Here is a 16,336-nt window from a genome sequence, read left to right as displayed (position 1 = left end):
AGATGTTGCTGTTTGCTCTTGGAGGAACCCTGGCAAGGCAAAGGCACCTGACCTGCCTCTGCAGCTGCTGCTCCCAAGGCAGGCCCTCCACCAGCAAAATCTCTAAGGCCTCGGAGTGGAGAGAGACCTCTGTGGCATTTGACACGGTCCATCCCCTTCTGCTCCTAGATACTTTCTCCTCCTGGTTATTCTGGCATGGCTCTCTCCTGGTTCTTCTTCTGTCTCCTGCATGCAGAGGCGACTAGGCTAGGTTAGAAGATGACCTCTCAATTCTCTTCCTTATGAAGAATTCTATGATTCTCATTTCATCAAACAGAAGGAGCTAAGGCACAGGAAGCTTCTCATCCTGTGGCTACTCTCTATTCAGAGGAAATAAAGCACTGGGTGAAATTGCTTTCATAATCTACTTAAATGTTTGGTTAAATAATTAGAAAACCTTGGGGTTTTCTTAGAAATTATTTTGATAGCTTCATATTTCTTTTCAAATAAAAGCTGAGCTATTTGAATGCTTATTCTATATTTTTAAAATAAAACATACTTAAATACACAAAACTGACCCTCACAAACCTATGTTGAGAATTTTAATAATTTCAATATTCAGATTCATTATTCAAAAGCTTTCCTTCTTTTCCTGAAAGAATGCAAGAACGTGTGTTCTATTGCCAAAATGCTATTTAGAAAAGAATCTTGACTGAGTACCAGAGCTTAGGCTCCCATGCTGCCTGACTCTGGACCTACGACCTGAGCCAGTCCCGCCCTGCACTCTCATCTTCTTACCTAAGGAATTCTCACTAATACCGTGGGCAGCAATAGGAAGAAGCAGTCAAAGGGCTTAGCTGCCTGAAGTGACTTCCTGGCCCTGCCCAGAGGCTACCAATGTTCTTAAGCCCTTCTGGCCTCTCTTCTATAATCTCATTTCATAAGAAAGGACACAGGAAAAAATGATTTCTCAACCAAAACTCAGAGGTGGCCATTTTAACACTTTTCATTGTGCCATTAAAGTAAATATAAAAATCATAAACTAAGAGATATTATGCTTAAGGATACAGAAATTGGAATAACCTTTTACCAGAATGAAGTGACTAGTACCTGCCATATGTAATGTTCCAGTGTTTTCTTTTAAAGCCTCTGTTGGCAAAAAAAAAGAATCTATTATATGTGAAATCAATCCTAATTTAAATTTATAACAAAATTTCTTTTTTGAGACATAAAAAATTCATTAATTATATAAATTGATTTATATACATACAAAATCAAGGAGTCTCCCGAATTGGAGTCTTCGTGCGATATTGGAGGTAAAACACTTGACTTGCTTTCTTGCTCACTTTCTCTGTCAGTTATATCATCATCTATGTAAAGAATTTAAATATGAATAAAAAACATGCCAACATAAGAAACATTTCACTGTAATGACTACTGAGTATCCTGAGATGTGCAACCCAAGAAAGACTTAAAGATTAGGCCCAAAAAACCTAACCACCAGACAGGAAAGATACACAGTGGAAAAAATTTGATATAGACTTAAATTTGCCTTCACGCTTAATTTCATCCCACCTATACTATCGAACAAATACTGGGGCTAAGTATATATCCCATTCATTCTCACAGTTATAAAATCACAACATAAATTAATTGCTGCAGCCATAACATCATAAAAGGCCACATCATGGAATGATGTTTTTGGAATGTCTACATTGCTCATTGTGTATCTTCCTCTCTCCTAAAATGTGTTTATCTTTTATGTATACACCCCTGTACTTCCTTATGTCTGCTCTTTTCTTTTTCTTTATCTTTCCCCTTGCATCTGTCTTCATTTTCTACTCATGTTCATTATCTATTGCATTTATTATTTATAAATTCTATGTTAATTTTGAAAAGGGATGTGTTATATTTCATAGTATCACACCATTTAATTAATGGAAGAAATCTTATTCTATTCCTTTGTTTTATAGAAGGAATTTAATTCTTTTTTATGTGTGTGGATTTGATTTGATTTTGATATCCTCAACCCCAATTTATATAATTGTTACATTGATCCTCTGGTATAGATTAATAATACAGAAAGGTCAAGTAGATGAAGAAATACTTTTATATATATATATATATACACACACATGTACATGTCTATATCCATTACACCATGCTGTCTCATATACATACATGTATGAAGCAACATAGTATAGTGGACAGAGAAGTGGCCTTGAAGTCAGGAAGACCTGGCATCAGCTCTGCCTATGACATATCTTGGCTGTGTGACCCTAGATAAATCACTTAACCTCGCAGTGACCCAGGCAACAATCTTATATTTTAAGTTGATGAGCAGGTGCCAATGTATATTGGTAGAGGCGGTTTCTTATATCAATGAAGTCATAGATCTGGTCATATCCCCCTCCAGTTGTATGTGTGTGTGTATGTGTATGTGCATACAAAAAAATGCAAATAATGCTTTAAGGTTTACAAAGCACTTAAACATATATCATTTCATTTGATCCTCACAGTAACTCTGTGAGATGGGTACTACAGATATTGTCCTTACTTTACAGATGAGAAAACTGAGGCTCACAGAAGTTAACATCATTTGCTCATGGCCCCATGACTAGTAAGTCCTGGGGCCAGGGCTCAAAATCAGGTCTCTTCTGACTCCACCGCCAGCATTCCTTCCTCTACACCAGATTGCCTTTCCAGTAATCCTGTGAGCAAAGAAAGTGCTTTGTAAACCTAAAAAGCCCTATATCAGTTATAATTATTATGATCAAAATTATAAACAAAGTTAGAGTATAGGAATCTCACATGGCACAAAAAATCTGATTAATTAAGCAGAAGAAAATTAATTTTAAAATATGAGAACTGCAGAGGTACTAGAAAATAATTAAAACAGCCAGAATCCCATATCTGTAAATAAGAACATATCTTTTTTCCATATTCATTTTTCTACAGGACACATGAAAATGTATTTTTAATACATCAGGGTAAAACAAGATTTGCAGATAAGTTGTCAGAAATGGAAATAATTTTAAACCTTCTGGCTTTTCAGTTAACAATTAAATGGGATGGGGGAGGGCGCAATGCTTTCTTTTAAAAAATATAGTCTTTTAGTGAAGTGCATAGGTTATATTTATGTAATTATAGTTGTATCTTAAGGAGTAATCAGTGCCTTAGGCCCAGCTCAGGGAACTCTTGAGTTCTATTCCTGGCTTTCAGATGACTTATTATAGTCTCAAGGTCATAACAAGTCATTAGTCCCTCTGAGCCTCAAAAAAACCCCCAATATTTACTAATGGAGAAATAAATCAGGAAAGATTAGAATTTATTTGTAAAAGGTTTTTTTTTAAACTAGAAAATATATATGCCTCTTTGATAGACAACAAGGATTTAATGACATACTTGCATTTAATTTAAAAAGTAAATATTAATATTTTCATCTTTTAAGAAAAGTTGTACAATTTATGTTTTAAAGAAACAAAACTGCTCTTTCCATCAGTGAAGTTGTACCCACCTCTCCTTGTCTCCTACACTTCAGAGTCAGTGTCTGTCTGGCGGTATAAAAAACCAGCCACTCTCCATTAAGGTTATGGATGGTACTTGATCACAGCAGCTTGCACAAAACATTACTATGAAAGGTAGTGGCCACTGGAACCTAACTTCAGGGTATACTATGGTTGGGAATGCACTTTAATTTCTCTGGCTAAACTAGGGTTTGTAGTCATCTATACTTTATAAGGCAAAATATAATTTATAAGGCAAATTATAAGGACTTAATGGTCAAAAAAGTGTCTTTTTAAAAGTTCAGTAAAGCTTGACCATGTATTCATAACACTTTGAAAAAAGAGTTATGGGGGCAAGTAGATGGCGCAGTGGATGGAGCACCTGCCCTGAAGTCAGGAGGACCTGAGTTCAAATTCAGCTTCAGACCAAACCCTTGACACTTACTAGCTGTGTGACCCTGGGCAAGTCAATTAACCCCAATTGCCCCCCCCAAAAGAATTACAAAGGAAAATATCGTTTTTGTCTGTTTCTTTCCTGTTTCCCCTAAGTGTATTCCAGGGCAGAAAAAATGTCATTTGTCTATATAATCCAAAGTCTTGCACAATCCCTTGCAGATGGTTGGTGCTAAATAAGTGTTGGTTGAATTGAACTGAATTTAAAATGTCTGGAATTTTGATGACAATTTGCAGTTTTAATTAAAATCTGTTCAACGTTTGCATTTCCTTTACCTCTGTTAACCCTTGAGCAAATTTACAATGGAAGAAAAAACTTTATGGATAATTATTTTGTCATACAGAGCTCTCATATCATCTCTTCTCTAGAATCACTTTAATATAGGCCAAGTCCGTAAGAAGTCAAGTTAGCACCTATCAGATTGGCTAACATGATAAAACAGGAAAATGTTTTAAAAAGTAAATGGAGAAGATGTGGGAAAATTGGAATACTGATGCACTGTTGGTGGAGTTGTGAACTGATTCAACCAATCTGGAGAGCAATTTGGAACTATGCCCAAAGGGCAATCAAACTGTGCATACCCTTTGATCCAGCAATACCACTAGCAGAGATCATACAAATGGGAATCCCAAAGAAATCATAAAAATGGGGAAAAGACCCATATGTACAAAAATATTTATAGCAGCTCTTTTTGTGGTGGCAAAGAACTGGAAATTAAGGGGATGCCCATCAACTGGGGAATGGCTGAACAAGTTGTGATATATGACTACAATGGAATACCATTGTGCTATAAGAAATGATGAGCAGGCAGACTTCAAAAAACCTGGCAGGACTTATATGAACTGATGCTGAGTGAAGTGAGCAGAACCAGGAGAACACTGTACACAAATAGCCACACTGTGTGATGACTGACTGTGACAGACTTAGCCCTTTTCAGCAATCAAGGATCTAAGACAACTCCAGAAGACTCATGATGGAAAATGCTATCCATATCCAGAGAAAGAACTATGGAGTTTGAATGCAGACTGAAGCATACTATTTGCTCTCTCTTTTTTTTTGGTTTTGTTTCTTCTCCCTTGTGGTTCCTCTCACTTGTTCTAATTCTTCTTTACAACATGACTAATGTGAAAATATTCAATAAGAATGTATATGTAGAGGTTATATCAGATTACACGCTGTCTTGGGGAGGAGGGGGCGGAGTGAGGTGGAGAAAACTTAAAACTCAAAAGCTTACGGAAGTGAATGTTGAAAACTAAAAATAAATTAATTTATAAATTAAAAAAAAAGAAGTCAAGTTAGCAAGAGTTATGAGGAATGAGACGTTAATATAACCTTGAAAACCACCACACACACACACACACACACACACACACATCAACTACCGAAAAAACATAGGGAAGGGAGATGGTAGCACCATGGGACCCATAAGCCTACAGGGACAATTATGTCATCCTGTTAAAAAAGGGTATTGTATATTATTATTGTATTTTGGGGGGAAGGTAGAGGATAGGACAGTTCCTGGTGGGAAGTGAATCTGGGGGAATCTTCATTTCATAAAGCAAATCATGATTTCTGTGAACTTAGTAAAGTGGATCTACTATCGTATCTCTTGTTGTCTTTAGTTAACATGCCACATTAAGGTTGGCTGGCCTGCCATGTGCTGAGGAAATACCTAAATCATATAAGAGTGGGTGTTAAATTCAAATGTACATACCCTTTATCAATAGTAAAGTGTTACTTGTAACTGCTTCATTCACCAGGGTCATGGCTTGGATATATTCTGTGATGAAAAAAAGAGAAGAGGGTAGAGGCATGGGGCAGGAATGTGAAGGGCTGTTCAGTTCTTTAGAAACAACAAATGGTAAAAGCATCAAGAGAACCCCTAATTCATAAAACAAAACAATCAGTTCAGGATGGAACTAAGTTTCAGAACAGTGAAAGAATGCTGATGTTGGGGCCAAACCTAGACAGTGTTAAAGATAATCTGTACACTGGATACACGCACTGACTATGCAAACATAATATAAGCTTTTCTTCCAAAAGGCCACCAGGTAAGGTTGTTTTAAATGACAATGTAATGATAAAAGCCCAGTAGTTTCAAGAGTAAGTACTTTGTCCTCATAGCCCCAAATGCCCATATCATGTTAAAAGTGAATGGGCCACTAAAGCAAAAATGACAAACACAACAAATTACTTTGTTTTTCTCCAATGGCACTAGGGATAGTTTCATTACAACTGGAACATGAATAGGGCACACTGGGCAGTCAGCTAATTCAGCTTTTTCATCCAACTGTTCTTGAACTCAAACTCCTCCGTCATACCTTGATTTGTTGCTGAGCCATCTTTGATCTTCTGTTTGAGTGACAACAGTACATTCTGCACATGCTCAAATATCAAGTCCACTTTTCCATCCTCTTCTAGCTCCCTCCAAAAAGCTTTTGCATTACCTGGAATACAAATATTATGTTCAAACAGAAAGGAGATGTTGGGATAGGGGGTGGGAATCAGAGATCTTCCTACAAAGTTTAGATGAAGAAATAAGCTCCATTTTTAGAATACATGCCAGTATCAGGGAGGTCAATGTTTCTCCACTGTTACATGAAGAAAAGCAAAAAACTAATAAAAGAAATAACTTAATTTTTAAAAACTATTAGCACAAACAAATCAGTCTTCTTCAAGTTCTTTTCTTCTCTCTCTATACTTATGCCTTTAGAGATCTAATCCAGTCCCATGGTTTTATTTATTATCTCTATGGAGATTCCATTAAATACAACACATATTTATTAGGTGCCTATTATGTGCTATGCACTAGGGACAGAAGAATAAAACTAAGATATATTCACCATTCAAGAAGCATCATGAAGACTTAAAAATCCATATATTTGCTCTTCACATTTTCCTTGAGATCCAGTCCCACACTTCCAGCTACCTGCTAACACCTTAAATTTAACATATCCAAAACTGACATTATCGATCATTTCTTAAAACAAAACTATAATTTCACCCCAAGTTCCCTATTTCTGTTGATCCTCCTCCTCTTTCTAGTCATCCAAGCTCAAGGAGGAGAGTTACTTTGGACTCTTCCTTCTTCTATCCATTCAGCTACCAAGTTTAGTAAATTCTACCTCCACATGATCTCTTGTACCCCTCCTCTCCTCTTCTATCCCATTCTAAGTCCCGGCTGTCACTGTTTTTTAAGTAGATCATCATCAAAATTTATAGAGTTCTTTAAGATTTTGCAAAACACTGTCTAAGAATTATCTCATTAGATCCTAGTAATAAACCTGTAAGGTAGGTACTATTATTACAGAACAGGAAACAGAGGCTGGAATATGTCAAGTAGTTTGCCTAAGGTAACACAGCCAGTTGTATCTGACTCCAGGTTCAACGCTACTACACCAACCTGTTAATTGATCTTCTGTCTTTATATCTCTCTCCCCTTCAGCTGAACTTTCACAAACCTGCTAAAATGATCTTTCTACTCCCCTTCACTAACTCAAGATTCCAGTCAAGCTGAACTATTAACTGTTCCCTGAGCTCATCTTGTCTTCTTGAGCCTCCACACCGAATGCACAACCTCCTTACCTCAGAATCCTTTCCTTCTCTTCAAGGCTCAGTTCAAATGCATTCCACTTTCCAATGTGAAGCTTTGCCTGAATACTCCTCCCTCAGCTGCACTCTGTCCTTACTCAAATCACTTTGTGTTTACTTATTTGTAAATACAAATACACCTGATATTCCCTCTACTATAATGTAAACTCCTCGTGGACAAGGAATTTTTCTTTTTGTCTTTTTATCACTTGACCCAGTGAGGGATTTAACAGATTGAAGGGAACTGAATTAACTTTAATAGCACTGCAAAGACTGCTATTGTTACTACATGCATATCCAGGGAAGGATAATAAATAAAGAAGTCCTTTTTGAAGTTTTCTGATATGAAGAGCTAGCTACTCCTTCCTTCATATCTTCTGTACTATGAATTAGGGCAGCCTAAGCAATAAAGAGGATATACTGCCACTGTTTCTGTGCCTAGAAGGTCTAGGAAAGAGCTCAGGGTGAAGAGTAAAAAGAATTCTCACAGGGAGAGGTGGACTGCCTCTGTTCTTAACTGAAGTCAAGCCTGCCTCAGTAATCTGATTTTCCAATACAAGATCTCTTGCTAACCTTCAAAAAGTGTACTGCTCTTCCATACTGGGTAATGCTTACTGCACTACAGAAGAATTATATTCTTCAAACACATAACCAACAGAATGTAGCAATTACTGAGAAAGCTAGCATTTCATCCAATTCATAGAATGTAACCTCTTTGGTCTTGTCTTCATATCCCAAGCACCTAGCAGTATGGCCCAATAAATGTTTGCTGAATTGCTTTTATTAAATTCACTATCTTGGCCAAATATTTCCAAAAGTCCTATTGTTCAAGCTTTTCCTATGCTGTGTCAAATGATTAATCTGACCCTTATTTTATTTCTAACCCTTCCTATTTTATTTCAACTAGTATTATTTAGTTTAGTGTGATTCCACAGGGATAGCAATTATCTGTTATACTTGTATATTAATATATAGTTAGTTAATATTAATACATATCTTACATATCTTACATTTAGAGATAATTAGGTAAGATTAGATAGATTCTTTCTTACATTAGGTCCCAAAATTTTAAACTACAAGTTTTAAGTTCACTTAACCCCTTTCCCCCTAATAATAGTGACCAAGCCCAGTGTGGTGAAGATAACCTAATGACATGGAAAATCTCTCAGCTATTTTTGGTGTTCCTCTCCGCCTTTCATAGTCTCTCCCTACCCCTATGCCCATCTTCTGGCCCTGGCCAGACTGGACTGTAGGTTCTCCTGAAGGGTAAAGGTATAAGTCTGTCAACCAATGAGATCCTGTATTTTACTCTGTGTCATCTGTACCATCCGGGTATCAAGCACTATAAAACCAAGGCCCTGGAGAAGGAGGGCCTCTCAGATTGTGAGAAAGATCTGAGGTCCCAATCATTAGAGTGGACCATGTCCCTTGGTTACTGGCTCAGAACTCTGCCTCAGCAATTTTTATTGCAAATTGGACATTTTTTGCAGCCCATAATGCAAAGTCTCTTCTTCCAGCAGATGTACAAATAGAATGAAGTACCTCCTGGCCCTAAAGGGGAAAGTCATATCAAGCATACTGCTGTAGCCCTATAGAATTAGGAAGGGATCTCTATACAAAAAGGCCGAACAGCTTCTTAACAACTTGGTTCTAGACAAAATTGTGAACAGATCATTATAATTATAGATGTCTCCTATTTTCTGGACCTCCCTCTTGAGGACTCCTTGCCTTGCTCCTAATCATACATATGAACACCTGGTACCCTCTTATAGCCAATCCTAGGATTTAAATTAGTTCACATTTTGTATGGCTTATTAATGTTATAATTCTTATAATAGGGATGGCTCAATTTTAGGGAAATTGTAAACATAACAGATCACACTAATGACAAAACAATAAATTGATTACATCAATAAATGTAGAAAAAAGCTTTTGATAAAATACAGCACTCATATGTGTTAAAACACTGAAAAGTATTAAAAATAGAGACCATTTCTTGATATGACTAACAGTATCTATGTAAAATCAAGAACTAGAATTTTTTGTAACAAAGGTACTAGAAGTTTCCGATAAAATTACAAAGGACAAAGCAATGATGCCTGTGGTTGTTGCTATCACTTGATATAGTTCTAACAAATGCTAATTATGGCAATGACAAGAAAATGAGAGAATGTGCATATATAAAAAGGAGTTGAAATTTTCTCTATACGATGGTTCCTTCCACAAAGTCTTACTCCAATGCCTCATGGTGGCATGGTGACCCTAAGTTCTCAAAGGCAATGCTAGCACTGCATAAGTTCCAGCAGGTTCTATCATGATGGAAAAAACCTTCAATTCTGGCCTGATAATAGAATAACTCTATTTTCCAAGGGCTAGTCTAGCTAATCATAGTGAAGCACATCACCTGTAGACTGGCCAGCTAATGGTGAATTTTTTGGCCACAGCAATCATGTAACAAAGAAAAATAAAACCTAGTCCTCAGAGCAGTACAGAAGTGGCAGAAAAGAGGGAAAGTGACAGAAGGCTCTAAGAATCACTAGGGTTTTCTGTTTGTTTATTTTCAGATTGTCCACAAACTTCAATTTGACTATGGTAAATTTGAAATAATTGTCTAATGATACACTTCTGGAGAAGCAGAATGAGATCAATCTTATCATTTTTTTCTATAAATGAAACTAGAAGAAAGAAGCTTTAACTAAATGGAAGGATGGCTCTCAAGTTCTCCTTGGATGCTAAAGAAAGCTGGGGGAGATGGTTTAACATACAACCAAAGGAAACAAGAAATATTACTGCATGAAATGTTGCAGTATCAATGATAGGTATTTGGAAAAGGACTATGATGAAAGTAAATGCAGCTTATACCAATATCAGTTTCTGAGAATGAAGCTGAGAGAGAAATTTGACAAAGAACCTGTTAAAATCTTCCAAATCAAATTAACATATATGTTAATATTCAGTGACTTAAATTCAAAGGTGAAAAAAGGTGATGGTGGGAAGAAACATGGAAAAGCATGGCATAGGGAGAAGTAAAAAGAGAGAAAAGGCTTGGATAGTACACAGAAGCCTTATTTTGGGGGGGGAAAAATTGGTAGATGCTTAACACAGGGATCACTAAATAAAGTCATAATGAATAAGATAGATTATAATGCATTTTAACATACAAAAAAAGACTTGTTATTGATATGCGAGTTATCCCTGTGTATAGTCAGACCACTAACTCATCAGAGTTAGGATCAGCATCAGTTTAAAAAAAATTACAGAAATGAAACAAGAAAAATAATGAGAAAAAGATATAGCATGCAAAAGAAATTACTTAACTGTGAATCAGATAAGTAATTGAAAGTAAAAAATGAGAAACAGATAACATAAATTATATCCAACCAGACTATAATTTTATTCAGATGTTTAACCAATGGAAATCAGTGTAATTAACTGCGACAACAAACAGATCAAAAGAGTCCGGCAAGCATCCAAGACAGCAAACATCTGACACACCCGACAAAGTAAGAGAGCTGGATGGCTGCAAAGGGCAATGACAGGTTAGAATATATACTTGTTTATAAAATTTTAGGTAGGATGACGGGCCATTGTGAGCAGTACTGTCTCATAATGCAGAGAGAAAACAGTGGAGCAAGAAAGTTTGGTAAGATATGCTGTTTTCTCTATCAAGGATGATAAATTCACAATACTTGAACTCTAAAAACAGTCCTTGATGTGCTTAAAGAAGAGGCAATAAGACACTAATGTGAAGAAAGACAATTGAATTAAACCAAATATATTTGTAAAGGGGATCTGCAAAGGCAATAAAATCGTGACAGCATTGAAGGACTATCTATACACGTATGAAAAAAAAATCAAGGACTTCGCTAACACTGAAAAAAACTCACCTGAGAGAATACCAAGAACTACCAACCTATATTCCTATTCTATTTATACAAAATATTTATGAGTTATCTATAGAGAAACTGAGAAAATGCATATGCAACAAGCAGGCTTTCACTGACCATGTTCAGCAATGGAACACATCCTTAGCATTTCACAATTTACTAAAAAATTTTGGGAAGGTAGATTCCATTGTGCTTATTGTTTGCTTCTGTAAAACAAAACACCATCTTATAGATTCTTTTACAATAAAGTATCTCCCTTCCATGAATTGAGAGCATTCAAGAGTCCCTAGAAAAGATAACAAATATTAAAACCCTATTCAATTGGCTTCCCAGGGTAGTTGTGAGGATAAAATTAAGATAATATTTGTAAAACATGTTGCAAAACCCTACCGTGCCAACTAAACGCTAGTTATTGTACAACTAAGTAGTCATATACCCTAAGGAGAGCAAAGACAGAGGAAAGGTCCCATAAGGAACAAGCAGTTGTTCATTAACTATGGCCCAGAAGAATAAACCATGGAATATGAATGCAATGGAAAATAACGTAAGAAACAACAAATATAAAGAATTCAGAGAAATCATATGAACTGATGCAGACAAGGGCAATTAACATAGTCTGCACAATCATGTGAAGGAAAACAGTATTAAATTACATCAGAACTCTGATCCATGCAGTGACCAGTTGAGACTTCTGAATATTGACTTCAATGAAGCATACTTTCAGAAGGGAAGTGGTAGACTGTAGGGCTGCATGCAGCATACATCGTCAATGTACTGCCAACGTGCTGTTTTGCTTGAGTGTACTTTTTTGTTACAAGGCAGAGTGGGCTGATTGGGAAGTGTTTTTAAAAAATGTTAGCATTCTCAGAAATAACTGCATTTTAACAGAAGACAAAGTGTTAAGGCAGAGTGACAAATCTTTGATTATAGAGCTGATTTCTCTAAAATCTCTACTTTTTTTTTGACAAGGTTTCCAGACTATACCAGGAAATAATATAGACAAAGAATATCTGGATTTTTTTTTTCCAAGGAAGAGAGATTCACAGAGGAGGTAACACCCAAGTTCAGATTTAAAGAAAAACAAGGATTCCATGGGGTGGAGCCAAGGAAGAAGTGTATTCTAGTCACAAAGGCTATGAATCTGTTTACTTTCCTCCTGGTAGGAGATGGAGCTCAGAAATAAGTAGTCTATTTTGGCTAGAAAATGGCACTTGTGAGGGTAAGACTGGAAAGGTATTTGAAAACCAGATTGTGGAGGACTCTGAACTCTTAGTTAAGAAGTTTGTATTTCTTCTATAGGCAATGGAGAATCACTAAAGAATTTTGATCAAGTAACAAATATCCCAAAAATTCAATATATTTTTGAGAGACAGGAAATAAATGCATACTGATGCAGGAAGTCATTTCTGAATCAGGTATCTGTGTGTGTTGTCAGACTACTGAGAGCCAAGATAAAAATAAATATAAAACTATGAGAATAAAAATGAGAAAAAGGTATGGTAATGCAATTAAAAATAACTCTCTAATTTGGCTTAATACCAAAAAATGGGAAATGGCTGGAGGAAAGACCACTGACATTAATTACAAAAATGCTATATTAGTTCATAAGATCATAGATGTAGAGCTAGAAATAACTTTAGGAGTCCAACCTTTTCATTTCATAGATAAAGAAACTAAGGCCCAGAAAAGTTATGTGACCTGCCTAAAATCACATAATTAGAAGAGGCAGAGCCAGGACTTGAACTACGCCCAGGAACTTTATGCTATAGGAGCTGCCTCTAACAATAATGCCTCAAGGGCCTAAAAACCACTTTAGGTAGTGGATACTTGACTTGCCAAATAGAAAGATAAGGCAGTGAAGGGCAACTATCAGTTAGAAGGTAAGCTGGTCTGTCTCAAAGAGAAGGCTGGTAGAAGATTAAGCAGTTTTATATTTGTTCACGAACAGCTTATTACCCCATAAAACAATAAGAAGTAATGGAAGGAGAAACAAAGAAAAAGAAAAACCTTGGCTGAAAACACAAACATCAAACAGTCTCAAGGACATTTAAGGATGAAACTGGAAGGCTAACAGACAAAACATGTAGAAGACCTACATTTTATGAAAAGCTTTTTTCCCAACCAATAGCAATGCAATCACCACATCTGGACTTAATTTAAAGAGGAGGAAATGGAAAAGGCATTAAAAAAAAAGATGTGAACAGAAGCTGTACTTAGGTCTAGATAGTGGATATCAGGAGGAGACAATTTTGAGAGATCATTTCTCAAGGTATCTCAAAGAAGTGAAGAAAACAAAGGGGTAGGAAAAAACCCTCTTAAACCTTATTATTAATATCAAAACAGGAACGAGGAGAACATCAATAATTACTGATCCAGCGACAGTATCTATTTTCCCTTCTAAATAAATTCACAATGGACATATAGATCAAAGACATCCCTGATGAGTATTAGAAGGGAATAGATTGAATTTCTAAGCAATATTCCACAGAAGACCAAACTTTACTACCATACAATTGACAGAAATATGTAGAGAATGTATCTCACTGTTCACTAACATTAAATAAAAAAGAAACAAATATGTGATTTAGCAAAACAAAATGTTCCCTTAAAGGCTCTCTGATAAGGTGTTTCCCACACATATCAATTGTACAATATTACTCTAAAGATAAAACAATAAAGGTAACCTTGATTGATAACCTTCGTGATTAATATCAAGTCATAAAACTGATGGAAGCATGCTTGTTACTGTAGTAGGAGAAATGAAAAAGAGCTTCTCTAAAGATGGCAACATTTTCAAGAAGCTCCTTTTGGCAGGTGACAGACACTGTGCTCATTGCATCGAAACCTGGAACACAATGAAGCCTCCTAAACAATTTACAAATCAAGAGTTTGGTATATCACTCACATAGGAAAAACAAAACAGAACAAGCTGATGAAGAATTCCTATGATCTCTCAAAATTGTCTCCTCCTAATATAATACAGACTTGGACTGTAAACCTATACAACAGGTGTCCTTAAGCTAGAATTTATGGCCCACTTGCTCTGTGAATATAGAGATTAGGGGATCCATCAACTTTGAAAATTTTTTAATAAATTACATCTTTATTTTCACAAACTTCTGGGTGAATTTAACATGTGTTCTGATTATGCAGGTAGGCAAAAAAAAAACATTCTGAAAAGGTCAGTCAACCCACCATTTCCCAAGAAAGGCTGCACTCCTCTGAAAAACTTGCTGCATCCCCCATCCCAGTCCCTTCTACCTACCCTTCGCCTTTTCAGCTTCTTTTTGTGGGCTGATCTCCCCATTAGATTGTAAGCTCCTTCAGGGGAGGGACTGCTTTTTTTTCCCCCTTTTTATATTTGCATCCTCTGTGCTTAGCACAGTGACTGACACATAATAAGTGGTAACAAATGTTGACTGCCTCACCTGGCAATTGATTGGATATTAAGTACGAGGGAACAGTCAAATAGAGGCAGCTAGGTGGCACAGTGAAAAAAGCCATAGACAAGCAAGACCTGAATTCAAATTTGACCTCATACACTTCCTTGCTGCGTGACCATGGGCAAGTCATTTTACCTTTGTCTTCCTTAGTCTCTTCATTTCCAAAAAGAAGATAGTAATAAGCACGTATCTCCCAGGGTTATTGTGAGGATTAAATGAGATATTTGTAAAGCACTTTGCAAACCTTAAAGTGCCATATAAATGCTAGCTGATAAAGTTATTATCATTATTACTGTAATTATGTATGACTCTGAAGTTATAAACCAAATACTAGTGGAGCCCTCAAAAAAAAAGGATAGTTTAGAGGATATGTAGCTTTAAGTTAGAAGACAATGGATTTTGTTTTGGACGACTTCATTTTGTACTTTTGAATATGAGGTCTTTAAGCAAAGTCTGGATAACCACTTTTATCAGGTATGTCATGTTGGGGATTCCTTTTGTGTATAATTGGACTATGGGACCACTGAGGTCTCTTTCAACTCTCAAATCCTTTTATTTTGTGATTCAGGCTTTTGACAATGCATGACTAGAGTTTAGGTGAGAAATTATGGATTACACAGGAATGTAAAGATTGAAGACATATGTGTGGATGTGATACCTGACTCTCATCATAGACATAATACCACAGATACCACTAATACCTCAATGGAAGCTAATAAGATGTCTGAGCAAGAGTATGGGCAGAGGAGAGGGCCTAGGACAGAGTCCTAGAGAAAACCATGCTAAGGGGGTAAATTATATTCACAACAATGTTACTTGTAATACCAAAAAACCATACATCACTCAGGCATCAAATAATTGAGGAAAGGCTAAATAAACTGTGGCATATGAATGCAGTAACAGCTCACATTTATACAGCACTTACTACATGCAAAAGCACTTTACAAAACATTTTACATCTATGACCTCATTTGATCTCCACAATAACCTTGTGAAATAAGTACTGTTATTATCTCCATTTTACAGATGAAGAAGCTGAAGGCTAAAACAGATTAAATGACTTTGCCTAGGGCCCTACACCTATTAAGGATCTGAGGTGGATTTGAACTCGGGTCTTCCTGACTACAAATCCAATGTTTAATATTCTAGCATCCTACAAGCAGTGAAGTTTACTAAACAGGGAGCAGGCCTCTGAGTCAGAAAGACCTAGGCCCACATTTCCACTTCTGACAAATATAGCTGTGCAATTCCAAGCAATTCTAAGACTATAAGTTTCAGAGCAGCTACTGACCTTCATTGGTAGAAGGAATTTCCTCCTGGAGAGGTCCTTATATCAACAAAATCACAGCTCTCAAAAAAAAAAAATTAATCAAACGGAATTTTTTCTGCCATTAGAACTGACAAGGAGGAAGACTATAATATAAGACAGATTAATAAAGACTAAAGGAAGCAAAATCACAATATACATGCTGACTA

General features: G+C 36.3%; 1 protein-coding gene across 1 annotated transcript in view; it reads right to left on the bottom strand.

Moving 5' to 3' along the window:
- The window catches only part of LOC110213411 (SET domain bifurcated histone lysine methyltransferase 2), an 86,683-nt gene that overhangs the window by 66,334 nt on the left and 4,013 nt on the right, over window positions 1–16,336 (bottom strand). Inside the window, exons 3-6 of the mRNA XM_020993764.2 lie at window positions 6,261–6,386; window positions 5,654–5,719; window positions 1,250–1,349; window positions 1,090–1,128 (exon numbers count right to left, since the gene is read on the bottom strand). Of these exons, the coding sequence (XP_020849423.2) occupies window positions 1,090–1,128; window positions 1,250–1,349; window positions 5,654–5,719; window positions 6,261–6,386 (331 nt within the window). The remainder of the gene's footprint in view (window positions 1–1,089; window positions 1,129–1,249; window positions 1,350–5,653; window positions 5,720–6,260; window positions 6,387–16,336) is intronic.

Source organism: Phascolarctos cinereus, unplaced genomic scaffold (genome assembly GCF_003287225.1).
Source record: "Phascolarctos cinereus isolate Bilbo 61053 unplaced genomic scaffold, phaCin_HiC Scaffold_726;HRSCAF=1367, whole genome shotgun sequence".
Classification (NCBI taxonomy): domain Eukaryota; kingdom Metazoa; phylum Chordata; class Mammalia; order Diprotodontia; family Phascolarctidae; genus Phascolarctos; species Phascolarctos cinereus.
The sequence above is the reverse complement of the archived record's forward strand: the minus strand, read 5'-3'. Positions and strand labels throughout refer to the sequence as shown.